The following is a 25435-nucleotide window of genomic DNA, read 5'->3' on the forward strand; positions in this document are numbered from 1 at the left end:
TGCTCGAAATGATACGCATTCGCCAGCTAGTCATGCCGTATTCAGTCTAATTGACCTTGAAATCACTCGGGAACATTTCTATGGATCTGCCTCGATGGAGCATAGCCTAGATCAGTGTCTACCTGTTCCATATCGGCGAATGCGCAATGTAAGCGCGAAGAGAGCCGAGCCTGTCTCTTGGTGAGTTTGAACTAGTTGTACTTTGAACTGTGCTGAAGCGAAACTAGCATCTTCCCTATTGAGGAAGTTCCTGGGGCGCAACAGCTCAACCATCAAACGCAGGTACCTCACCGTCCGCGTAACCTGGTAAAGGTATGACCCCAGCTTCCCGTACAATGTCAACGTCGTTTGCGCGTCCGTTCTATACAAATACAATGGCATTATTCGAGTCTCCGCAACAAAGAGGAAAATACCACTGTACTTCCATTATACATTCAGCAATGGCTTTGTCCTCTGTCCATATCAACATGACTATCTCTCCCTCCAGTTGTCTATCCCTTTCTGTTTCTTCAGATCGAAACATCAGTGTCAGGATCTCTGCTTACTATCACCCTGGTAGTGTGTGTATTGCACTAAACAACACTAATATGGTCTCCAACCCGCTCTGTTCAGTCACAAATGACTGTAGCTACTTTAAGGGATTGGACCTCTGGTGGTTCATTCTCTTCATTGCGTTGTTCCTCTTTCGCTACACTCGATTCGTTATCCACTTCTTCGGATATATAGCAACTAAGCCCATCTCGGCTGAAGCTAACAACGGTCAGATCAAGTACCGCCCCAAGGATGTCACGGTCATCGTTCCTAGCGTCGAGCCCTGGGGTATAGAGTTCTATGGCGTATTGAACAAAATTCTGGCAAGCGATCCAGCCAAGACCATCGTCACAACCCTTGACGAGTTTGTGCCGCGGGCGCTTGAAGTTGTTCAGTTGGTCGATCCCGAACACAGGTACATTAAGGTGGTCTCGATTCCTCGGCCACCAGCGGCGCAAGCACGTTACCAGTGGATGCGTGCTATGCAGGAAGTCAACACGGACATTGTCCTTGTCGTTGCCGACCGCATCAATCTCCCATTGGGATTCATCAGGTCAGTCGCCATCCCCTTCAACGACGACAATATCGGATGCGTCAGCAGCACCAAGCGCGGTATCCGCATTCCCAGCGACAATATCTGGACAGATTTCTGGAATGTTGTCGGCTGTGTGTACCTGGCCCGGAACGATGTTCAGGGCTGCGGCACACATAAGATTGACCAGGGTATTTCCTGTGCATCCGCTCGAGCTCTCACCCTCCGTGCCAGCATCATGAGAGACCCTGCCTTCGTCCATGCCTTCACCCACGAATACCACCTTGGCGGACTCATCGGTCCCCTGAACGCGGGTGACGACAAGTTCATTACCGCATGGTTGCTCGGACATGGCTGGCGCTTCGCAATGCAGAATGGCCCAGAGGCAACCATCCGTACCCGCATCGGTCTCTTCCCGAGGTTCATCTACCAATACTGCCGATGGCACCGAACCACATGGAGGATGAATCCTCGCATCTTGTTCAAGCACCGGTCTACCTGGCGCCGCTACCCTTGGACTACATACTCGATCTTCATTTCGAGTCTCTTCAACTTCGCCATCCTTTGGGATCCGGGCATGCTCACCTGCCTCTGGTATGCTATGGAAGGCACTTGCCACACCCGGCAATCCATGGCGATGCTTGTTCTCTGGATTATCACCTCCAAGACTCTGAAGCCGATGTTCCATTTCATTGAACACCCTGCTGACATTATCTACCTCCCATGGCTCATCCTATTTGGCTACGTCTGTTCGTTTCTGAAGTTCTATGCCGGATTGACCTTCTGGGTCATTTCATGGGGATCTCGTGAAGGCCTTTAAATGGGAGGACGAAGCCAGACTGCACTTAATTTTCTCAATGTTTTGCATAGCAACGAATACGATTCAGGCTGACCTATTGAAGAATCAGTGGTCAATAATGAATAAGTAAAAAACGTCGAGCATCATGTATTGTGAAAACGTTGATCTTTTCTTGTATCCTCTCAGTCCTTTTAGTCGTTTTACATTCATTTTCTTTCCTGCTGTAGTTGCTTTGGAAGTGAGGATAGAAGATATAAACTGGAACTCCTCTCTAATCGCAGTTGAAATACCGCTAGCCAATTAGGCAATAAATTGTCTGTCAATGGCTAAGTAGGTATGGCGTTCCTACTGCATTTTCAACTTTCAAGTATAATTTCTTTCGCAGATGGCCTTAACTAGTGCTTGAATTATTGCTGCCATGTATAAATCTGGACTCTTTCCCAAGAATGCCTTATTTTATAATCAGAGCCCGTACGGATGACCTCGTCGCTCCCTTAATACGTCAGAAGCCATCCCAAGTTGATTCTCTTCACAATGTTCCATCAAGATCTTGGCGGTGCAACCCAGCCACCTCCTGTCTTCAATGGAGACGCCCAGTCGAGCAGCGACACGGGAGTGTCGTCTGTGATAACTAAATCTGTAAATTATGTTGAAACTAACATCCGGGAAATATGCCTAAAAAAGCAGGCGCTAGATAATGCAATAAATCGGAAGACAGGGAGGAATTCCATCGCATCATGGATAGCGAGAATTATTTTGCTTATAATATATTTGTCGTGTCATTTTCACTCACGAGAGCTTTACCTTCAACGTCTTTCTGCAAATGCTTGTTCTGAGAGCTCAGAAAACTTGGTTACCCCTTAGTCCTTAGTACTAGAACTGTCGAATCCACCAGTCTCTGTCGGGGAGATCGTTAAGTTTTTACGCTTGCTAATATCCCAGCGACTCACCAGCAGCTCCCAGATAGCTATGGAACTTACGGAAGCGCGATTCATACCGTCTACTTCGATCCTATTTTCTGAGAGACCGTATTGCCCTGGACATAGAAGAAGCTAAGAACCTATGGCCGCTTATTGTTGCCCTGGGCAAATCAGGGTACTAGGTAGCCACAGATCTCTGGGAAAGTATTAGAGCGAGCCTCCGCAGGTAACGTAGTGGATCGGATCTTACATGCATTTTTTTGTGCACATCGGGGCGAAGTATGTCCGAATGCATTCGTAAACTGCAGCAAATGAAGAGGGATAGGGCACAGTGCCAACACATGCCGATTACAGAGAATGTCGCATAATTAGAGAGAGAGGTCATCGCACCCATTTTCATCGTCTGTCTTAGCGCAGTTAGGCATGGATAGCGCAATCTCAGAAGACATCTGAATGGTCACTGCGGGGAGACCGAGTTACATAGATTCCAATCTATGACGCCGGGTGTAAGCACCGCATAGAGGGATGAGATTCTCCTTCTACGCAGCGAACCTTCGGGCATTGACGAGAGAATCAATCAACTCTACGCATACAAATTCAAAACCCAGGAGCAGTGGTGGATGAATGCATCTTACTACGGGGGGCGTTGGTATACACTTTTCAATTTTATAGGAGGAAGGAGAGACAGGGGCTTCGATGGGGCGTAATGGCTCGCGCTCTGGACCCATAAGGAGGGGAGGGGTGGGCGCAGTTCATGAATATGAGGGACGGAGCTCGGAACTGCTATGTTGGCTAGCTATAGCGTGTCGAGGAAAAGTAATTTGTGGGTTGGCTAAAACATTTATGCGACCAGAGGGGAAGCGAGTCCCCTATCCAAACTTCTTCTCCTTTCTCCCCCATTTTACTTCATCTTATTCCCTCTGTCCAGCCTTTCCCGCACTAATGTCTTCGATTTTTAGAACCTCAGTGTATCTACTAGTTCAATGCGGATCTAGGGTCCCTCATAACGTGATTGGCAACTTCAGGCAAGTTTATTATCAATAGGTATTCGCCAACCTCGTTCCTATCATGGTTCTTCTCGAATAAGGTGCTGGATATGGTTTTAAGATAGCATTGACAATTGTATTGGTCTTTGTCTGAGGAATCAACAGGCATCTTTACCAAGAAATTCAGTGAATTCAGTGCGTTTGCCTGCCTTTGACCGCGTGTTCGGTGCTATCATGGATATTTGGAAGTCCTAGTTCATGATTTTTGCATCTATGGAGTGCGCGTGTCTGAGATAAAGCCAAATGGGAAGGATTACGATAAGAAAGGAGCTATATCGTACAAAGGTGTAGAGCCAGAGTCATCACTTTACACTAGGGTGCCTGGACTCAGGATCGGCAAAACCACTGAAGGGATGGATCCGTCCACAGCAACTCAGACCATGAACTTCGAAACGAAGTGATGGTACGCACTATAGAAAGCGAAGACAGCACAGGAAGAAGCAGATAGGTTGAAAAAATAGCGTTCATTGATTCTACGACTTTTCAATACTATTTGCGGAAATGATCAATCAACGAATAGCGATGCCATTATTCCGACGATTAAACTAGCCAAATCAGCCGTGTTTCGTATACGTAAGGAGCGAGCTCGTTCCCGCTATCCCAGCACTTGCCGCCGACACTGGCGCTGATCCCTCCCCATTGAACCCCCTGATCGTCTTCCTGCCACCGTTCCGTCCCACGCTCAAGCTCATGTGCGGTTGATGGTCTTCATCTAGCCGGCTGTCAGCCACAAAAATGTCATAGGTTCAGCTGCACCTCGTATCAACCTCGCCGGCTATTCTTGATCAATTCCGTGAACGCGCTGTCCACCGCGCGCTTGACCTCCCGGTAGCTGACCAGCAGGACATTCTGCTCGTCCCGGCTGACCAGCGCAACTTTCTCGTCGACCCCGGCATCGAGCTTGTTCAGGCACGACACAATATGCGCCAGGTCGACTACCGGATTGCCACTCGCATCGACTTGATGGAAAACGTAGTCGCGGAAGAGCTTGAGGTAGTATCGTTCACCAGTCTCGGACCAGCGCGCATCGTGGGCGTGTTCGGGGCGCTCGTTGATGGACGTGAGCTTTGCCATCAAGCGGGCCAGGCGGCCGTTTTCGAGCTCCCGGGCGAGCATGGAGGTGAGTGTGTCCTCGGCATGGAGAGAGCTGTCCAAAACGGACACCATCTGCGTGGTGATGGCGGTGAGAAAGACGTCGATGTCTTTAACGATTTGTTGCCCAGTGGGACTTGGTGCGGCGCCTGGTGGAGGGTTCGGTGTCAAGAGCCAGGCGATACATTCCTTCATTCGCTCAGAGTAATTTCGGGTGATGGTCTCGATGGCTTTCTGCACATTGAGCAGAGCGTTGGGGTTGTTCGAGGCGATGCAGAGGACTAGGCGACCGAGGTGGATGAGGTCGTCCGCTTGCAGTTCATGAAGAGGTCGGGAGGAATCGTGTTGGACGACGTCCATTATCCCGCATCCGCTGAGACGTATGCGATTTTTGGAGGTGAGGATAACTTTTGTTGTATGTATGACTTGGGCAGCGAGACCGGAGGAGTGTATGGCTTTCAGGGCAGATCCAATCTGCACGATGTAGCCCCAGATAGTCTGTTCTGGGACGGGTGTCGGAACCTGCCGTCCGGCAAAGCGGGGAGGGAATTGGAAATGGTGTTCCGCGAGGGTCTTCGAAAGGGGGTGGTAATCGGTGACAAAGATGAGAGAACTATCACCGAACGATCGGGATGTGAAAGCATCATGGACCGACACAACTCCGGCATTGTCGATCCGCCGCCATGCTTGGACAGCTCTTATCGCTTTCTCATTGGTGAGTCGGTAACCTTCGAGACGTCTCATCGCATATGTGTTTCCATCTTTGCTGGATACAGCTTTGTACAGCCAAGTTTGATATCCGAATAGATTCAAATTCTTCTGGTTGCTTGTGTCAAGGGGAACGAGAGAGTGGAAGTGATCGATGCGTTGCGGCAAGGTGGAGTTCGGGAGAACTTGAAGAGTCGCCTCTGCTTTTCGTTGCAGATCTTCGCGTTCCGGATCAGGCATAAAGAAGTCGTGTGCTGTCCTTTGGTATGCCAAGACGTTCTCTCGGTGGGGAGCCATTGGAGCATATAGATGGTACTGCAACGGTTGAGCAAACGCTCCGTTGTGGAAGTAGCTGTTCGAGCCCATAGCTGTTGTTTCCTGCGGCGTGTACATGTTCATAGGAGGAGGGGCAGCTTGCGATGGTTCCTGAATGCCTGGGATGTTTGGCGGCACTGAAAAAGGGTCAAAGGCGTACGACCCGGACCCGGACTGATCAGTGGAATGGCCTCCATCATAACTCGCTTGCGGAACGAAGTCTTGAAACGCCTGTGCGTTCCATTCCTGCGATGGCTCTTTGCTATGCTGTGCCTGTGGAGGAGAAACCGTGGCAATTGTAGCGTTGGCCGATTTGGGGGTGAAGATTGCCGCATCCGCTGCCTTTGGCGAGATGGCCGTGTTTCGAGGAGCGGAGGCGCCATTCGGGGATGCTGGTTGAAGAGGAACAAAGGACGGAGAATCGACATTCAACCGGTTCTTCATCCGGTCCGTCATAGCCTGTGTATTCATGAGTTTTGAAGGGTCATGGACGTAGTCGCAGGATTTCTCGTAACGACAATGTCCATAGATCGTGACATGCCTGCACAGGGTATTCTTTGCGTTCTCGCGTCGAGGTCGTGGAGATGAGAGCGGCTTTCGATTTTCTGCGAGCGCAGGCGTACCGCTGGATGCCATGCGTCCGATCGCGAATGTCTGGCTGTATGTAGCTGGAGAGATAAGAGCCGCCCGGAATTTAAATCGAGAGACAAGAACTAGTGGAGGAAGGACACCAAACTCCGTTTACCAGACTAAAGAGAAATGGCATTAAACTCATTCGTGGACAGGTTGAGAAAGTAGTTTATCGCAGAGAATCCCCCTGTATTTGGTGGTTGGTTCGTTGAGCAATGGGTACCGCCAAACCGTAGAATAACGCTCTCCTTGTCCGTCTAGACTCTTACTTTGATATGAGAAGCCACGACATACACCTAACCATAGGTTGTTTTCGTTTGGTGATAGGAATAGGATATGCCAATCCTACAGCCAGTCTTGAGGTCCTGGCAAGGAGTGTAGCCGGGGAGGGCCGTGAATCTCCGAAGGCTCCGAAGATGTAATGATTGCTACCAATGCAATACGAAGAGATAGAAAGAGGGAGAGTGTTCGGATAGTAGGAAGTTGACCCTATAATGAGGAAGCTGAGAGTCGATCGTGAATCGACTCGAGGTAGGGCTGTCGGAGGTATGGACAACAATTGCAGATCGGTGGACGTTGGATCGGAGAGCTTGGTGACTACTATCAGGGAGGCGTATTCATTCTAAGCACACTTCAGAATCTGCCCCAATACATACTCGAGCTGCGCGACCGCGATTCACCGGCAATGGTGAAGGGGGGTCCAAAGACAAACTCACTCAGATAATCCCCGCCGCATCAGCTATGAGCGCCACCTGGGCCTGTCACACCAGAAAGGTATCATATCCTGTTACAATGATCGGATGGAAGTTACAGTCCTTCTAGAATCTAGATATCTGTGATTCTCTTCAAACAGCGTGGCGTTTGTGTTTTCCAGTAACGAGTTGGTATCAATTGCGATCATTGCCGTCTCGTCAGACACGATGGAATCGATGAGGTCCGACGACGCAACGCTGCCCAGACCCCTGTCATGCGGAATATCTTTGATCCGGGCTGATCGAATACCCGAGTCATTCAGCACGTGTTTCAGTTGTCAGCACGACTCATCATCACGTATGGGTGCCTTCAGGCGAACATTCGGACCGATGAACTTCAAGAGACACCTTTGAGCTTCACACCCACCTACTGTAATCTTCCATATAAACTTCCATATGAACATCTCCTTTGGATTCTGGTACTAATGCTAAATACCTTCTGTCTAAGGTGTTTCTGACCATGGCGCCTCCAGTCCCAAATCTGGATGCTTTAACAGACATTCAGCGAGATGCTCTCCAACAATACCGTGATGTCACAAATCAAGATGTTGAGGCGGCCATCCCGGTGCTTGAGCGGTCGCAATGGAATGTTCAGGTACAATTTCTTCATGATATTCCAAGTATGATCTTTCCGGAATCCTCCAGAAGCTAACAAATATATACAGTTCGCCATATCCCGATTCTTTGACGGCGAACCGGCTTCGGACCCAGTGGCCGATGCCCTCGCGCAACCCCCGCAACCCAGTCAGCGACAAGAAACACTCATGAATGGCTTCTCGAACACCGCATCCTCCTCGCGTCGCTCTCAGTTCGAACCGGCTCCACGAGTAACCGCTCCCTCCGCAACAAATTCCAACCTCCCCGTTCCATATGTGCTGGGGCTCATCTTCGGCGTCCTCGGCCTAGCGACGACCACAATAGGTCGCATCCTCCGTCCGATATTCGGCATGTTCCCCTTCCTCCCACAGTTCGTTGCTCGGCTTTCTGGCCGGAATCCTTCGCATCGATCTGGAAGTACAACTGCTGGCCGAAGACCGTTAATCGGCCGGGACAGTGCAGCTCGGGTAATCCGCGAGTTCGAAGAAGAGTACGGCCCCCACAATCTCCCCTTCCTGGAAACCAGCTACTCCACCGCATTCGACACCGCCAAGGACGACCTCAAATTCCTCCTCGTCGTCCTGCTTTCCTCCGAACACGACGACACCTCCTCCTTTGTCCGCAACACCCTCCTCTCCACCCGCGTGGTCGAACTCTTCAACTCAGAGAAAACCTCCCCATCCAGTATGCTCCTATGGCTCGGCAATGTGCAAGACCCCGAAGCCTACCAAGTCTCCAACGCCCTCAACGCCACCAAGCTCCCCTTCGCCGCTCTCATCGCCCACACCCCCTCCGTCTCCTCCACCGCCATGAGCGTCATCTGCCGCCTCGCCGGCCCCACCCCTCCTGACGACTTCGCGAATAAGCTCCACGCCGCGATGGCGCACCACGCCGACGCGCTGAACGGCGTGCGGGCCACCCGGACGGCACAACAAGCAACGAGGAATATCCGAGCGGAGCAGGACAGTGCGTATGAGCGCAGTTTGGCGCAGGATCGCGAGCGGGCGAGGGTACGGCGGGAGGCGGAGGCCGCGGCGCGGAGAGAGGAGGAGGAGGCGAGGCAGAGGGCAGAGGAGGAGAGGAGGAATGCGGATAGGGTTCAGATGTGGAGAAAGTGGAGGGCAAGGCGGATACATGCGGAGCCAGAGGGGATGGAGGGGGCGGTGAGGGTGAGTTTGCGGATGGGGGATGGGGAGAGGGTGGTGAGGCGGTTTAGTGGAGAGGATCGAGTGGAGGAGATGTATGCGTTTGTGGAGTGCTTTGAGGTGTTGACAAGTGGGGAGTTGGAGAGGGATGAGGAGTCCGAGCTGGATGAGACGGATCTGGGGGAATATAAGTTTGGATTTCAGCTGGTGTCGCCTATGCCGCGCGAGGTGATTAGGCCAGACGAGAAGAGGACCATAGCGGAAGTCATCGGAAGAAGTGGCAATTTGATTGTCGAGAAGATGGACGAGGACGAGGAGTAGATTGCCGCCTGGATCTGGATCATGCCTTACCGAGGTCGGGATGGGAGTCGATAGGCGACAACTGTATGGGAAGGTTTGGGTTGTTGCATGCCCAGCATTTCCGGCGCTTTGGTATTAAACGGTATGTCTAGGACAACTTCGATGTAGTCAATGGCATGAGTAACCTCTAATTCAGTTTATGGAGGCCGAGGTTGCACTCTTTGTCTATATCTTGTTTCATGACATCTTATCTATTCATTTACACATTGTGAACTCGTCGTTGACGGAGCGATTCATCCTTCAAGCAGTGAACACATTCCACGAGGCCCACAGAGGGACTGTCCAGCTCTTAGCCCTGCCTTGAATGAAATCAAAGTGATCCAAAGGGGTATATTCCTGGCAGCCTCCTTCGAGACAACCCATCGCTGGTATCGCAGCAAACAATAGCACCTTCGACCTCCCAATCCCTCCTCTCACCCCGCCTTCCCCGCATCGTCCCTCCTCGCCTCCACCCGATCCAAAAAAACCTTCCTCCCTAAATAATTCCCCTTCGCCCTCCCATGCAGTTCCAACTCCCCTGCGATCCCCTCGCGATCCACGAACCCCACCCAGTCGTATCGCGACTTATCCACCGTGTTCAGTTTCGTCGCCGCCAGCGCCTTGCTTTTCGCGTGCGTGACGGCCGAGGGTGCCGGTCCGGAGGGGGCGCGCGTCCGCGGCCAGGTTAGTTGGAGCTCGGCGGGGAGGGTGCGGACGATCCCAGTGGGGTTGGGGTCGAAGCGAGAGGGGCGCTTGGACGGGCGTCGGAGAGGGGGGGGTTTGATTTCGTCGCTGGGTAATCCATCGGGACCAGTTGCACCATCGCCATCAACGGTCGGTTGGTCGGCATCGGTGGTCGGTTTGGCTTTGGAGGCTTCGAGGGAGGAGAGATACAGTTTCGCTTCAGCGGAGTCTTTGGGCACGCGCCGCGAATCGTGGTGGGTTTTGCCGGCGAATTGGTAGGTGCGGGTTATGGTGATGGATTCGGAGTCGGCGATGGCAGCTGGTTGAGGGGCGGAGGGATTAGGGAGGGAGGAGGGATCGTGGGTGGCGGGAGGTTTCAGGACTGAGGTGGCGCGGATGGGGGCACTGGTGATGGAGGACCAGAGTGCGTCGACGTCGACGGTTGAGCCTTTTGTGGTTGCGAGTGCTTTGCGCTCTATAGCCCTATTCGAAGTTTGTTAGCTAGTTCATCTCCAAAAACCTATCTTCTACGTCAACATACTCGGTCTTCCTTTGGCTTCTGGTCTTAATGAATCCCGCTTCTCCCTCCTCCTCCTCCGATATATCAACCTCATCATCCTTCCGCTTTCCCTTCTTCCGTCTCCTCTTGCGCTCCTTAACTATCTTCTCGTCGCCGGAGTCCCATTCCAGCTCCTCATGGCCGTCTGCGTCGGGCGCTTTCCGCTTCTTCCCCCGTGTTTTCGCAGCCGTCAGCGCTTCAGCCTCGCTTTCCGATGACGCGGATTCCTCCGGTTGGTTGGGTACGTCCGGGTTGAAGTCTTCGTCGGACGAGGAGTCCTCCGCCTGCGGGTCGAGCTCGAGGTCGTCGAACGTGGTTGCTGCCATGGCGAAACGTCGGGTGGTTAAATGAAAAGCGGATTTTTGGAGTACGGGACGTAGTTAGATTTGCGTGTTACGCACTCAACGGTATTGTCCCTCTTTGTTTAATTTCATGTTGTACATCTCTTGCCGCTGTTTCGCATTCAAGCATCTACGATGTCATGCAGTGAGGTTGGAAGCCGACATCACGTGACCTCCAGTTTCCTTACCATATCACTCGTGGATTTCAAATCTCCATAATATGTCGCACAAGTATAGGAGGTGGCATTGAACAAGATTGCCGTGTCAATATCCTGTCCTTCGTGATACTATTTATCCATTCTTTAGTGATGCGGAACACCAAGCCCGATCTGCTTGCGAAGAGGATTCATCCGACGTCCAAACCAAAACGGTGGTAGAACTCATAGGATCCTCATGAGACAACCATTCGGCATTTTTGGATGTTAGAAGTAAATGCAGTGTCATATCTACCTCGATCAGCCTCGACCTAGTCTGAAATTGCGGCTTGGAATCGATAATTCGATACGCTATATCTCCCAACTCCTTATCATTCATCCAAATCTGGACAAAGTTTGGCTTTCCCCTATTGGAGGGTGCTTGTGGTTTGTGTCGATCACTTCTGATCCGAGCAAGATTTCTTGGGTATGTGGATCATCCCTCAATTCAGAAGTCTGAACTTGGGTTCTCAAGGTTTGCGGACACTGACGACGACTGTCTTTCAGTGTCTTGATGTTCGGACTTTTGACAGCGTTGATCGCTCCACGGCCCACACGTAAATTTCCTTGCTACTACCATACCATAAAACTCATCTCACATTACACATATATAGTATCGGGCGAATGATGTGGCAATCCTTCCGAAATACGTGCCAAATTTCGCACGTTTGATGTGTAGACGAATGTCGTACAATTAAGTATCTCCCCTATGCAGTCACGCAGGTTTGTATGTCGCTTGGATGCAGGAACGAAGCATTGGGACAGGTTACGAATCGACCGCGTCTTCGGGTCTAATTACCGAAGCATGGACCGAGCATCTGACTATCGCAACTGATCGCCATGTGGTGATGAAGACGGTTCAAGCTGGCGAATGCTGCTGTGAGATAATAGTAGACGTTGAAAGAGGTTGCAAGACCCTCGCGGCCCGTTCACGGAGACAAAGGAAATGCAATTACGCCGCGGTGGTACAAAAGATCTGTACACGACCGTTTGCCTTCATTGTGCTCCTGTCATTACCGCATATGCCATGCTATGCATATGCAGCATGGCGGTTCAATCTCCTCCTTGCTTGTACGACAGTAGCACGTTGCTGATATGAAGGAAATGATATGATGTGGAGCGGCAGAGGGCATCAGTCCGTCAATCTGCTGCGATATGAAACCGCATGAAAGCAAACCGCCATCAATCAAGGAGATTTGTGTCAAACTTGACCCTCAGCTGCGTTCTTCCAATGATCAACCCTCTGGAATCTAGCCATCTTTCTCGACAACTCCAGCCGAGGGACTTGCAATAATGATCAAGGGCCAAAAAAGCTAGTGGGCTAAGTTCACATTTAGTCAGGGTGTGCTGATCAGCTTGATGCTCCTATTAGTTAGTAGTGTTATTTTAGCAGGAATAATAGATGTCCAATCCATGAATGATAGCAGTAAGCAAGGGGCCTGGTCAACTAAAGAAGGGGACTTTTCCACCATACTCATTGGTAGTTCACAGCCCAAATGTCTGGCTGCAGATATCAGCCCCGATCCTTCAGACTGACAACGTGTTGTCAAAGATAAGCAGCCTTCCAAAGTCTCCGTAAACCAGTTTTCGGGGTAATATCCGTTCAGCGCAGATAACGTAATACCCGTCCCAGGCAGGTTCTCGACTCTCATAAGTCGTATGAGAAAGTAAGCAGCCGGTAGTCAACCGGGTTTCCATAGGCTCAAACAGTCAAAGACCAGAGAAACGGCGAGCACTGCGTCCGATGGGCCACAATGCACCAAGCCACCACCAACGTCTTACGCCAATACGCCGCACGCGCTAAGAAGCACGTCCATCTTTAGAGCCTCCGGTGCCGCCGCCGAGCGACGGGCAGCTCACAGCCCGTTGAGTGCCCTGTCCGCGATCTCCCTTGTCTAAACAAGGCTAGCCAGAAGCGGGATGTTTCGAAGCCAATTGGGCAGTCCAACCAGGATATTGTTCAACCTTCCCGAAATCCGAATGCTTTGGAGCCTGGAGGAATGGGGAGGACATGCTGGGAGTCGGGACACTGCCACTCTGGGAAGACAAAGATCCAAAGCGAGATTCCCTGGCACAGTCTGTGTCGATAGGGGATTCCAGGCGCTTGGGTCGGTTCTAGGAAAAGTTAGAAATTCCCATAATTAAATCACACGCATTTCCGTATGTACTCAGCCATTATTATGTAAGGTCTGTAAGCAGTTATCCTAAATCAACAGACATCATCCCACGAGCGACGAGACCGGCACAGGGTCGGTCGAAGCGAGAGATCTGTCATTCGGATAAAGGAAAGATTGGCGGGGTGCATGCTCCATACTTGCTCCATAGGGCTACTTGAATCTTTGGCTCAGCCTTTCATTGTTTGATATCGGTGAGAAAGGCTCGAACGATGATGACCGCGTCCTTTCGACTTTCGTGATTAATCAAGGTTGCTCTCGAGGTCGAACGGACGGTTTGTACGGAGAATCGGAGAGTTTGTATTGACAACACTTTAGTCATAAACCAAATCGGCTTGGACTGCTGAAATCACTCCCTCTCCCGACAGCATTCACTGTTGCGGCTTCATTCATCCCTTCCATGTTGAATTTTAATTTCCTGTTGTTTCCTTCAAATCCCAACTGTTCGCACGTTTGGACTTCGCTTTAATGACCGACACCCGCCTGCGCTATCTACATTCAAATCGAATATATCACCGTGTTGAAGGTCTGATAGCATCGTACATAGTACGGGTTCCTCAGTGATAGATCCAAACCCAGCTTACCGCACGTCTCACTGTCCATTCAACCGCCATCAGGAAGACAGACTAGAAGAGGAGGAGCACCTGGATACAGTGTTAAGTACTGACTTGACATCAATCCACGGTTTTAAAATCTTCAATTTCCACATTACGACTTCGAAATGCCTCACTCGGTTTCATCTGGCGGCTCCGAGCAGAAAGGCTCCATCGATATGCCTCCGAAATGCAGCAGCAATGGCAAGGCCCTCAGTGCCCAACCATCACCAGTACAAGAGCACTTCTCAACCGAGGAGCTACAGAGGGACCAACAAAGAGCTGGGGAGCGAGCGAAACGACTCGACACGAAGCGACGGACGCAGTTCTTCGAAGATCAATTCCGGTATAAGGCAGGAGACAGCTCGGGCAGAGAGAATGCGTTGAATAATTCCCCCGTGGTTGCAGACCTCCGGACCAATGTGATCGTACGTTCTTCCATGCTCTGCTTCTTTACCATCCAGAGAAAGTTCGTGACTGACAAGATGGCTTCAACCGCAGGTTAAAGACGAATACAGCCTCGTCACCGATCTGTCCAACACCCTCTCTGGCCGGTACCGCCGTTCCGAGTCGTCCATCATGGTCAACCTCGAGCACTCCGCCTGCCTCATCCTCGGCGGTTCGTTTGAGCCCGGATATCTCCTCACCATCACCGCCTGTCCCTCCCTTCTTCAACCCGCCACCAACAAGCGAAACGTCGCACTCCTCCAAAAGTACCTCACCGATCTCCTTGGTGTGTCCGCCGATCGAGGCATCATCAAATTTGTCGCCATCCCGGACGAATGTCTGGCCATCTCCGGCCGTACGGTCCGCTCGGAGATCGAGCGTCTCCAAGGCAAAGAGCCCAGGGAGGAACCGACGGACAAACCCACCTTAGCCAACCGAATGAGCAGAAACTTAAGCAACCGGAGGAAGTCCCGGAAATCAATGACACTCAAACCACAACCCTCCGGAATTGACCGCATCACACCTCCTCTTCCCAGTCCCGTGCCGTCACGTACTCCATCTTCCCCTGAACCCCCGAAGACCGGGTATTCCAATGGAGATGTAAGAGGACCGAAGCCGAATGACTCTTCAATGAAGACGAATTCATATGCAGACTCGGCCATTGGACCTACCGACCTCGGACGCAACCCATCATCAGTTTCGAACCAGGCCGGCGCTGGAGCTCATCATCACGCACTGCCGAAATTCAAGCCACCACCCATCCCGAAAGATCGGGCAATGGTGGAAGATAAGGCGGTTCGCAATCGCAAGAGTCTAAGAGATATATTCAAACGGAAACAGTGAGATGGAGATGCAGATCTTCACACTGTATACATACAAACATTCGGTTTATTGTTTAGGAAAGCGGGAGAACTGGCGCTTACCTGATACCCAGTCCTTTGTTAGATAGGGATAAAACATTCTCATCAATTCTTCCTGAGTGTGATTGTTCTTTGCCTTTGACGGCCTCCCCTAGCCTGCGTATACGGTATCTCTGGAGAAGTAGGTAGCAAGGCGAAACAGAGGTAACAATAAGCTCTTTCGACGCCTTGGGCGTGCTTGTTAGTCCATTTTATGATCGCATCCCTTCTAGATGGAGGAGCTGATCTTGCTGTACGGATTCATTAAGCCAGTTGGTGCGTCAATGAATACTGAAGCTGATGAATGATATACAGCCCTACAGATACACGATACTGATATGACGACAAGGCGACAAGGCGACAAGGTATTAGTCGAATCAGTCACGTGCGGTATCGGAACCCTGCCCAGCAACAACATTTACCAAACGGATCACCGCAGTGAAGTTCACAGGTTCGCTCATCAACAATCAGTCAGTTAGCAGCACACACGAACCTGTGGCTCCCTTGCAGCCTCCATAATCAACATATCCCAACAACGGCTTCTGCCACCAGAACTCCACGGGGCTGCGTACGGTTCATCAGATACCGTACCGTAGTCACCACCGCAACCCGCCATCCAACACTCCCTCCATGGACCGACGCCGCTCGACTCGATTAGGATCGTCTCGTTTTCGCGGAACAAAGTTCAACTGATCCAGGGTTCCCTGGGCTGGGATATCTAGCTCTGGGAGTACTGAATACACAAGGGAGGAAGACAGGAGGCCGCGCAACGCGACGGAGGGACGATACGCTGCAGGAAAGAAAACTTGTGAAGAAGACTGGGAGGAAGTTACAGAGTGTGTCTATGCATTAACTGGCATAGAAGCATGGAACCAAATGTTAAGAAAATCGGGGATGGTGTGAGGTAGGTCCTTGTTCAGGATGATTTTTATTCCTTGTTACTCTACTATGCAGGCACGGGTTTTCGAATATAATTGTGCTAATCGATATATATGATAATAGGAACTTGAAACATCTCGAAGATGTTATAGTTGTGACCCTCTCAAATGAGACTGCGACTATTCCGGATCTTCTCTCACGGCTGTCAGCCTGCCATTCTGCTTGGTCCGATGCTCTTAGTCACAATGTGGACCTTGCCCTTGATGAGGTGTCTCATGCACGACTCTGGGAAGTGCACTCAAAGGTTAATAAGGGCTTCCGTGGGTGGTTGAAGTCCGTGAGTAGTCGTTCGGCGAAGAACAAAGTCGTAGAACAACGGAAACTATTCACGAGCTATGTTGAGTTCATCAAGGAATGTCAGCGCTTCTACCGGAACTATATCCTTTTACTGGATGACGCATGTGGTGGTATTTCCGAGTTGAAGGATGTGGTGGCTACTTGGAAGCGGCACCGTAAGTATTCGCCTACGTCGCGTTTAAAAGCGCCCAGCGACATCTTTAGACTAACAAGTAGCAGACCACCCTGCGGGACCCGCATTGAACATTCCGCTCGAACTACAGCCGCATGCCTTGCGCACTGCACACCTTTCGCTCATCCACCTCGGCGACCTCTCCCGCTATCGTGCTAGCTCCACGCCTGCAAAAGAGCGCAAGTGGGAACCGGCCGTTGGCTACTACACCCGCGCTTCCTCTCTGATGCCATCCGAAGCCCATGCCCATAATGGTCTCGCCGCTATCGCTTACGAGGAGCAAGATCACTTCCGCGCAGTCTACCACCTGTTCCGTACATTGACGGTGGAGCATTCGGTGGGGACAGGAAATCTTGAGAAAGAGTTGAGAAGGATCGAGCTGGCTCATGGCCGCGGGGAATTAATGGCCGGTGGAAAGGGTGATGGCAAAGAAGGAAAGGAAATCAAGGCTCTGCTCGCTTGGTTCTTGAGGTTGCAGGCGGGCTATTACTCGGCCGAGGAGTTTCCGCAGAGAGAGGCGCTGGAGAGGGAGGTACTCAGCCAGCTTAAGATTCAGGTGAAGAAAAGGCCGGTGGAGAGCACGCTGTTCAAAGTCGTGGTGATCAATCTGGCGGCGGAACACGTTGCGACCGAGAGGTTGCGAGGTATGTATTCAACTCCACAACCTTCGTCTTGTCATAGCATTCCTGACAATAGTGCTCCTAGCCCTGGGTGCGTCAGCGACCGATAATCACCGCCAGTCTGTCTTGCACCTCATCCGGTTCAACATTTGCACTTTCACACTTCTGCTCGAGCTGCTTCGCGATGAATTGGATCGGGTCAAGGGCGAGGATGTCAAATCAGGAGCTCCCTCCGGCACTTCAAGGCGCTCACTCGCCGATAGGCTCAGCAGTCTTTCCCGTCGCGTGCTTGCACTCCTCCACCTTTATTCCGCCTGGTTCTCCATGAAATGGTCGATTCTGCCCCAGCTTCCCGATCCATTTCTGGTTGCGAAGTCCCGCGAATTGTGGGCTGTATACGCAGCGACGCTGACCGCGATTGCGAAGCAGTTTCCTGCACCGGAATTGCCAGCAGCCGAATATCTGCTGCAGGAGGAGGCGGATTTGGTTGGTTTTGTCCCGTTCGCTGAAAGCTCGAGCAGAATTTGGGAGAAAGATGGAGTCAAAAAGCCAAGGAAAAGTGACTCAGATAAAGGGCTCGGAGCGGATGGCGAGATGCTTGCTCGACTGCGAGAGATCTTGGTGAGCGGACTGGAGTTGATGGTATCGGAGGTGAGTTTCGCACGAAGCACCAATGCTAAAATCGTTTCCACTAACAACAATCACCACAGGGTTCTCCGTTGGAGTTAGATAATGATGGCCAATTCCTCTATAAATCTGCCGACGGACTGGATAACATGCTCCCTGCGCCGATCCATGAACCAGAGCCACCGAAAACATCGAAGGCTGACGTTACCAACCCCTCGAGACGAGACACCTCGAAACGAGTAGCACCCTCCGAGTCTGGCTCAGTTGTCACAGTCACCAAGGATGCTTACATGACGCGAATGGTCCACAACCTTGTTGATGATGAAGACCCAGTCAACCCCCCGCCTACCAATGTGCCCCCTCTGACGAAGCCATTACCGTCAGCTCACCAATCCTTCGAGAACTCCCCTTTCCAAAGCACAGCACAGTTCGGAGCGCTCCCTGCGAATGCGCCATTCCGGGTCTCCGATCTGGTTGACAGCATTACTTCTCGCAACAGAGCTCCATCTGGCACTCAAGCCTACTCATTATCTTTCTCACCAGGTCTCGGCACGACACCACACAATGGCTCTCCTGTCGTCCCGTCCGCTCGACAGCTCGGCGCCTCACCATTCCAACGCCCCTCCTCCTCCTTCTCCTTCTCCAACGAACGAGCCGCCGAAATCTGGGGCACTCCCGCTGGCATCGGCAGTCCGATTCACAGCCGTGTCCCCGCCCCGACCGCCACCGGCCGCAGCTCCCTCAGCCTCCACGACTCCTTCGACCAACTCGACCTCTCCCCCTCCCTCCGCGATCTCCCCATTTCCAACTACCGATCCCCGCCCCGAGGGCGCGCGCAGCCGCACTACGCCCCGGCGCACTCCCGCAACGACTCGCGCGACTCGACCGGCTCGGCGTTGCTGCTCCAGGAAAACACTTGGAATTATGCGGTAACGCCGGCGCCGATGCTTGGGACGACGGGGAGTCCGAGGGGGTGGGGAGGGAACGGAGGGTGGGGTGGGCAGATGGGCGGGAATGAGAACGGACACGTTGGGGAGAACGGACACCCTAGTGGGAGCGGGTGGGGTGGACAGCCCCGGCTGAGCCCGAATACAGGAGCTTATGGACAGGGACTTGGCGTCAATGGAAGTGGTGCGTTGGATGGGCAGATGAGTCGGAGTTGGAGTGGACATGGGGCGGTGGGCAGCGGAATGGGACATGGAGGGTGAGGGAGATCTCGGATATGGGGGATTTCGATCAACCACCAAATGCCAAAGCGGCAACGCTGCTGCAATCCGCGGCAGTTGCGTGGACCTCCTCACTGCGAGTGATGAGCTTTCCGTAGGGTCGGCAATTTGCGCTTCCAGCACCCTGTACCCGACGGCACGCCCGTTTGCCGGTTCCAGGTTGCATTTCTGAGATGGAAAGGTGGGAAGGAGGAGGTCCAGGTTCCAGACGAACCGGTTTGTTGTTGGGCGCTAAATTGTCGACTGCCCGTCACTTAGTTCGAGGGTGCACTTGCTATATTTGCAAGGTGGACTTCAAATTGCATTCCAAGTGTCCTCTACTTTTCTCGTCAAGGTAGTCAAATACATTATCGTGCAACCCGTCCCTCATGTGGCCGAATATGCACTGTTCCTTTTCCGTCTTATCACAAGCCGTCTTTGCTGGCACGCAAATGTTGAATGCGTGCCCTGGCTCTAAATCCCCCCGAAAACCCTAGCCTTCTATGGCTGCATTCCAATATTTTGTTGAACCGCGACCCTTAGAACGCCATAATGATGAAAGTGCAGGCTTACAAGCCGGGGTAGGCCTGCTTGGGGTATGGGTACGACGGACCCAGTTCCTGCAGACTGAGCTTCGCGAGCCATTGGCCCAGGTCAATGCAGGCGTCAACGGGCTTTCCCTGGACAAGACCAGCGAGGAATCCCCCGGCGAAGGCGTCACTGTTATATGCCGTCAGCAATGTGGTCACGAACCAAATCTTGATAGGATGCCACTCACCCCGCGCCATTCGTGTCGACAATCTCCTCCTTGCCAACCACATGCACCGGATACTCCTTCAACGTCGCCTCCTTGCCCGGCCCTCCCACCGCCACGATCGTCGGCTCCGTCCCATGCGTAATCACCACCGTCCTGTCCCGCTTCTCATTCTTCTTCGGCAGCGCCGCCAACCGCTTCGCGATCTCCTTCAGGTCTTCTGTGCCCCACTCATGGGCCGTCGCATAGGCCCGCGCCTCCGTCTCGTTGCCCACCACCACGTCCCAGTAAGGCGCGGTCTGGTCGAGCGGCTCCTTGAAGAACTGCGGGATGAACGGTGCGGAGAGCGATAGCGCAAAGATCTTGTTATTCGCGGCGGCTTCTTCGGCGAGGGCGAGGGCCGCGGGGACGCACACGGTCAGATGGTACCCCCCCACGAAGTAGTACTCGGCCTGCTGCACGAGGCTCCAGATCTCCGGCTTTTTCAGGTGGTCGAGCTTGTACAGGTTCGCGGCGGCGAGGTCGGTGCACAGGCTGCGGTCGTGGCCGCGGATGACGACGCCACAGCGGCCGGTGGGGGTGGCCTCGTCGACATGGTATTCGACGCGGACGCCGGCCTTCTCGGATTCGGCCTTGAGGATGTCGGCGTATTTGTCTTGGCCGACGCTGCCAATGTAGACGACGCTGTTGTCGGGGAGGAGGTACTGCGGGACAATTAGGATGGAGGGAGGGGGGGAATGTGGGGGTATGTGTATGTCATACCTGAGCTCCGCGGGCAGAGTTCTGGGCGGCGCCTCCAGCGATCAATTTGGCTTCGTAGTTCTGGAGGAGATCGTCGTAGAGGGGGAGATGTTTCTCCTCGGCGAGGATAGCATCATTGGCGTTCAGGCCGTACTTGGCGAGGAGTGCATCATCTCTGGATACGGTACGTCAGCATAGCAAACTCTTTCGCGGAACGGTGCGGGTGGTACCCTTTGGCCTGAATGTCAAGGAGAGGATTCTCTAAGCAGATGAGCTTGTAGGTATTTGATGCAGCCATTGTGGATGTGGTGGATGTTGTGTAGAATGAATGAATGCAGGATTTGAAGCTTGATATTGGTGTAGGAAGTGGTTTAGGAAGAGTGAAGCGGGACGGCTTTGGTGGAGGGACCCTCCGAGCTCGGACGGAGAAAGCTGATCGACGTAATCTTGGGAGCGAGCTTAATCTCAACGTCGGTCTTTCTAATATCATGGCCTTTGTCCGGGTGGATCAATCTACACTTTGTCGACTCTTCGGCATCGTAGGTAATATCCAATCTATCTACGGTAGGATTCGAGAATTTGGATACACCGTTGCGCCTTCCTGTCGACGTCGTCGGCATTCCTCTACGATCACCAGATCATCTCATCATCGGATTATGGCTCGGCAGGTCATCCCGATTTAAGAGGCTCTGCATAATAGAAGACGTTCAAGAGCTAGGAAGGATGTGGTCCTGGATAGCCCTCTACTGGTGTTCTTGTGCAACATTGGAGGTCCTTACTCAATCCTGATGTTCAATCATGACACCTCCGCTCATGACCGGGAGACCCATGAATAGTATAGCATTGGACTTTCCTTGGTGTGTACTGTTTGATTGCTTCATATTTTATCGCTATCATGTTTCCTGTCCCCAATAGTAAACGGCGTCTTTTTAGAAGGCTTTGAGGAGTTGGCATTATCAGTCCTTCGTCGGCCCTCAACATCCAATTGCTTTTGCAAAATCTCCAGCATAGCAGACGTGATGGAGCATTAAGCAGATTGAACCCAATGAGTCTTAAAGGAGTTCTAGGATGTTCATAGCCTGTCTATTGACAGCCTGCAGTTATGGAAAGGGGCTTCTCGGCCGTGTGGCTATCCAGGAGTGATCAAATTCATGACACTCGGCACTCGGCATCCATATCTGGCATCTGCGAAGGCGGAAACCTATCTGTCTAAGAGATTATATAATGATCTCTGCTTCACACAGATGTAAAGTCTCCAGCCGCACATTTGCCGCATTTCACCTAGCAACGAGCCACACCACCAAAGCATTGATCGGCTGTGACAACAACAGCAAAGTGAATTAAAATGTTATTCAGAGAAGTGAAGTGATTGTTGTCCATGGACTGCTCCCCTATTCCTAAACAAACATTGCCCTGAGTTTCGCTTTCAAAGTCTTCACACTTTCTTCTATATCTTCTTCTCTGCTACAACCTAACCCGCACTCCCTTGAGGAAACTATATTACTTTGCTTCGAACTCTGCTTTATTTCGAGAACAATTCATCAAGATGAAGTTCATACTGTCTAAATCTGTCATTTTCCATGCCATGGTCATGCTTATCGCTTTCGCGGCCCTTGGGCTCGCTTTCGTCAACCCCGGGGATGCCATCCATGTTGATCACGATGGTCCAGTCCGACCGGCGTCTCTGGAGATGATGGTGCCTCGACAAGAGAACGCAGCGCTTGATAGCAGGTAAGTCCGCATAGTTCTGCAGAGTATTCCGCGATTTTCACTGACAATTGCCCCGGCATGGCGCGCAGCCAGCTATGCGGCGAACTCTCCCTTGCTCCTAACTGTCCAGCCATCGTCGAAAAGAGACAAGACGACCATGCGGACATGTGGCCGAATGAAGTCGAGACGGTCACTGCCACCTCAGTCGTATGGACGGTCGAGGCCATCACGAGCACTGTGACCACCCGCGTCTCTGTAAGCAGCGCCCCCAACGGTCTGGTGTCCGACGTTTCGTCCTGGACTAACAAATCTCCTCTACCTCTATAGCAACCCAACACTTCCCAACCCGCCAGCACCGACAGCAAGACGTCCAGCTCTTCGAGTACAGCACGCTCTCGTAGCACTACACTTACTCAAACCTCCACATCGGAACACCTTGGCCACTCCACCGAAACGACCTCCACCCAATCTGCTTCAACCAAATCATCCTCCGCCAAATCGTCCTCCGTCAAATCGTCCTCTACCCAAGCGCCAACGATGGCTACGTTAACCTACACCACCACCGTCTGGGTCGGTGAGACCACCACCACGGTCCTCGTGACCCGTTCCGCTACGGCCAACACCACAACGATTCAGTCTGCAAGCCAGTCTGCATCATCGAGCAGCGGACGCGCTACGGTGTCGTATGGGGAGTCGGGAGCAGGTAAATATTCCACCCTCATTCCACCCTCTCCACTTTGAAGGAGGAGGAGAAACCAAACCAACAGTATACAGGTACTATCAAGCATACCGGGGAGTGCACTGCGATCTTTGTGCTGGGTGCCGTGGTGGCATTAGCAGTTGGGATCGGGGGATTCTGGTTCTAATATGGACTTGTCTAGCGGACATGGCTCGAAGAGTACACGTTTTAGCGGTGCATTGCGCTAGGTGTTCGGAGGCGTATATAAGAGGCGAAACGGGGTTGCTCCGATTACTTCCTTGATAATTCTCACTGGATTAGGGTAGAGCGGGCTCCTTCCAGTTTCAATTCTCTCGATTTCCACTTACCAAGCTGATTACCACTGTGTTCACCGCTTTTCCTACCTATCGATGTCTATGATCGTTTCCAGTTAAAGCAGGAGGAAAACTCTATCCATTTTCCAAATAATAACTATCAAGTGTCGAAGATCAGTTCCACTGTCAAATCCTAGGATCGATAATGACTCGCGCCTCAGTGATTTTGGTCTCAGTGGCATTGTCAAGACGAGCCGGGACTGTGGCATTGGATGGCACATTTCGAACAGTGGATGGGGGAAGCGGAAGTTCTTGGCAGTTGACTTGGTGCAAAACTCCGCCTCCTGGAAGCCACGCCCGCTCCCCTTTCTCTTCCCCCCTCTGCACATCACATAACCCCTGGACCTTGGCTGTTCGAAATGACGGGCGGTGCAGCAACCCATAAGCAGACTCTGCCCGAATCAATGGCTAGATGCAATGCCATGCATACTCCCACGTCGACTGATCGTTCACAAGCTCTTTCAAATCCAATATAAATATATTATCGATGCTTTCTGGAATCCTGCATCCGACCTGCGCAAACTGATTCCCCTAGCCTAGAATGGTCAATTCCATGGCTGTTCCCAATTCCTGGGAGAAGGCAGATAACCAGGTCATGGCCACCAGTTCTCGCTCGAGCTGTGCCCAACCTCCTTCTATCTCATGTATCCAGGACGGAAGACGTTCGCGGGTCGTTTTCAGATCCTTCATCGTCTGTTCGCGCTACGTTGTTAGCAAGATGTATAGTTAGGAGAATAGCCCATTGTTGGAGCACGCAATCGCTACCACAAAATGGGCCACCAAAGGCTACCACACTTTGCGGCATGGGTCCAGCTTTTTTTCCGCCTACTGGCGATGAATGCGGATCTTGGACTTCTCGTGCTGTCTGCCTATACGCAGCTCAAGTTTGGCAACAGATGCATGTCGCCTATGTGGCAGTAAGTTCAGTGATATCAGAATGTATTCGCCAAGATTACCTTGATAACAGTTTATAGGGTGTGGGGGGGCTTTTACTGGACATATCCGAGTTTGTTGCGCTCTCGGCTTGGACAAACCTCGGTCTAAAACGGTTGCCATCTCAATGTCTTATCATCGCCGAGATATTCGCGACCGCTTTTTTTGTCGTCAGTGTTATCTTTTTGGCGTTGAGCACCCTGTGCCACGAATGCCAAATTCCTATGCCGATCGATACAAGCGAACCTTATATTTTGGCAATGATTTATTTAACCGTATCGCTTAGGTTAGCTCCTTCACTCCTTGCAGTCCATGTCCGCTGTGTTCTAAACTGCTGCTGTCCACGGAGACTATCCACGCGAAAAGAAACAACTCTATTGGGTTGCAGAGTGCCCCAACGACCTGAACCCACCAGCGCGAGCCACGGCACATACGATCCGTTCAAAGAGCCTGGGAAGTGTCCTGAACCTGCGTTGGCAGTACATATAGCGTGGAAAGAAGGTCTTCGACAGCTGGACTTATCATTATCGTGCAGACTGGGCCGAAAGTGTTACGGATTGGCTCAATCGTCCCATGCGCCATCGAGGATAGGAGGACGTAGTTGGTATATCGTGGATGGAGCGTTGAAAGCGTGAATGGAACCTCTGATTCTGCCGAAGCAATGATGGAACGGAATTAATGGATAATATTTCATAAAGTGACACTCTGGTACTAGTTAGATTAAGAACTTGGGATCTGATAGTCTGTAAATCTCTAGTTTTCTACCTCAGAGAATTAGCAGTAATAGAACGCATTCAAGGCGAAACTTAACCATGAAATACCTTCTAAGCATGAGCGTCTATCGTCAGAAAAGCTATAGTCATTAGGTTGTGGTGTCGTTCAGCTTGATATCGACCATGGAGTACCTTTGCAGGGTTCAATGCAGTTGGCATTACCATCCTCGGACCGAACCGCTTCCCCGCAAAATCTGTGGGTACGACAGAACAGACATCATGAACACTTGAATAGCCATTCAAAGATAATAAAGCAGAGGTTGGAAATCGACTTATAAATATGTGACCAAGTAATTTAAAGCAAAGGATCCATT

General features: G+C 51.8%; 8 protein-coding genes across 8 annotated transcripts; 5 read left to right on the forward strand and 3 right to left on the reverse strand.

Moving 5' to 3' along the window:
• Window positions 1–139: 139 nt before the first annotated feature.
• Window positions 140–1952, forward strand: P152DRAFT_482913 (uncharacterized protein; the record flags this gene model as incomplete). Its single annotated transcript, XM_033681917.1, has 3 exons — window positions 140–180; window positions 228–312; window positions 765–1952. 3 exons carry the CDS (start codon window positions 140–142, stop codon window positions 1881–1883), a joined length of 1245 nt encoding a protein of 414 aa, XP_033533071.1. The 3' UTR covers window positions 1884–1952.
• A 2638-nt stretch (window positions 1953–4590) lies between these two features.
• Window positions 4591–6579, reverse strand: P152DRAFT_398929 (uncharacterized protein; the record flags this gene model as incomplete). The annotated part of the gene is made up of 1 exon (XM_033676492.1): window positions 4591–6579. The coding sequence occupies one exon, from the start codon at window positions 6577–6579 to the stop codon at window positions 4591–4593; it is 1989 nt and encodes a 662-aa protein (XP_033533072.1).
• Window positions 6580–7673: 1094 nt separating this feature from the next.
• On the forward strand, window positions 7674–9644 carry P152DRAFT_437813 (uncharacterized protein). Its single transcript, XM_033677591.1, has 2 exons — window positions 7674–7920; window positions 7991–9644. Exons 1-2 carry the CDS (start codon window positions 7786–7788, stop codon window positions 9386–9388), a joined length of 1533 nt encoding a protein of 510 aa, XP_033533073.1. The 5' UTR covers window positions 7674–7785; the 3' UTR covers window positions 9389–9644.
• P152DRAFT_459381 (uncharacterized protein) lies at window positions 9571–11158 on the reverse strand. Its single transcript, XM_033679664.1, has 2 exons — window positions 10632–11158; window positions 9571–10573 (listed from the first exon to the last, which is right to left on the reverse strand). The coding sequence occupies exons 1-2, from the start codon at window positions 10973–10975 to the stop codon at window positions 9841–9843; spliced, it is 1077 nt and encodes a 358-aa protein (XP_033533074.1). The 5' UTR covers window positions 10976–11158; the 3' UTR covers window positions 9571–9840.
• A 2972-nt stretch (window positions 11159–14130) lies between these two features.
• P152DRAFT_399182 (Tautomerase/MIF) lies at window positions 14131–15241 on the forward strand (the record flags this gene model as incomplete). Its single annotated transcript, XM_033676505.1, has 2 exons — window positions 14131–14379; window positions 14453–15241. 2 exons carry the CDS (start codon window positions 14131–14133, stop codon window positions 15239–15241), a joined length of 1038 nt encoding a protein of 345 aa, XP_033533075.1.
• Window positions 15242–15752: 511 nt separating this feature from the next.
• Window positions 15753–19548, forward strand: P152DRAFT_418769 (uncharacterized protein). The gene is made up of 5 exons (XM_033677109.1): window positions 15753–16201; window positions 16300–16688; window positions 16753–17349; window positions 17411–17976; window positions 18036–19548. The coding sequence occupies exons 1-5, from the start codon at window positions 16164–16166 to the stop codon at window positions 19158–19160; spliced, it is 2715 nt and encodes a 904-aa protein (XP_033533076.1). The 5' UTR covers window positions 15753–16163; the 3' UTR covers window positions 19161–19548.
• P152DRAFT_459385 (adenosine kinase-like protein) lies at window positions 19494–21193 on the reverse strand. Its single transcript, XM_033679665.1, has 4 exons — window positions 20883–21193; window positions 20674–20827; window positions 19936–20615; window positions 19494–19877 (listed from the first exon to the last, which is right to left on the reverse strand). Exons 1-4 carry the CDS (start codon window positions 20948–20950, stop codon window positions 19727–19729), a joined length of 1053 nt encoding a protein of 350 aa, XP_033533077.1. The 5' UTR covers window positions 20951–21193; the 3' UTR covers window positions 19494–19726.
• A 1247-nt stretch (window positions 21194–22440) lies between these two features.
• P152DRAFT_515013 (uncharacterized protein) lies at window positions 22441–23496 on the forward strand (the record flags this gene model as incomplete). The annotated part of the gene is made up of 3 exons (XM_033682881.1): window positions 22441–22617; window positions 22690–23065; window positions 23137–23496. 3 exons carry the CDS (start codon window positions 22441–22443, stop codon window positions 23226–23228), a joined length of 645 nt encoding a protein of 214 aa, XP_033533078.1. The 3' UTR covers window positions 23229–23496.
• Window positions 23497–25435: the final 1939 nt, after the last annotated feature.

Source organism: Eremomyces bilateralis (assembly GCF_010015585.1).
Source record: "Eremomyces bilateralis CBS 781.70 unplaced genomic scaffold P152scaffold_13, whole genome shotgun sequence".
In the NCBI taxonomy this organism is placed as follows: Eukaryota; Fungi; Ascomycota; class Dothideomycetes; order Eremomycetales; family Eremomycetaceae; genus Eremomyces; species Eremomyces bilateralis.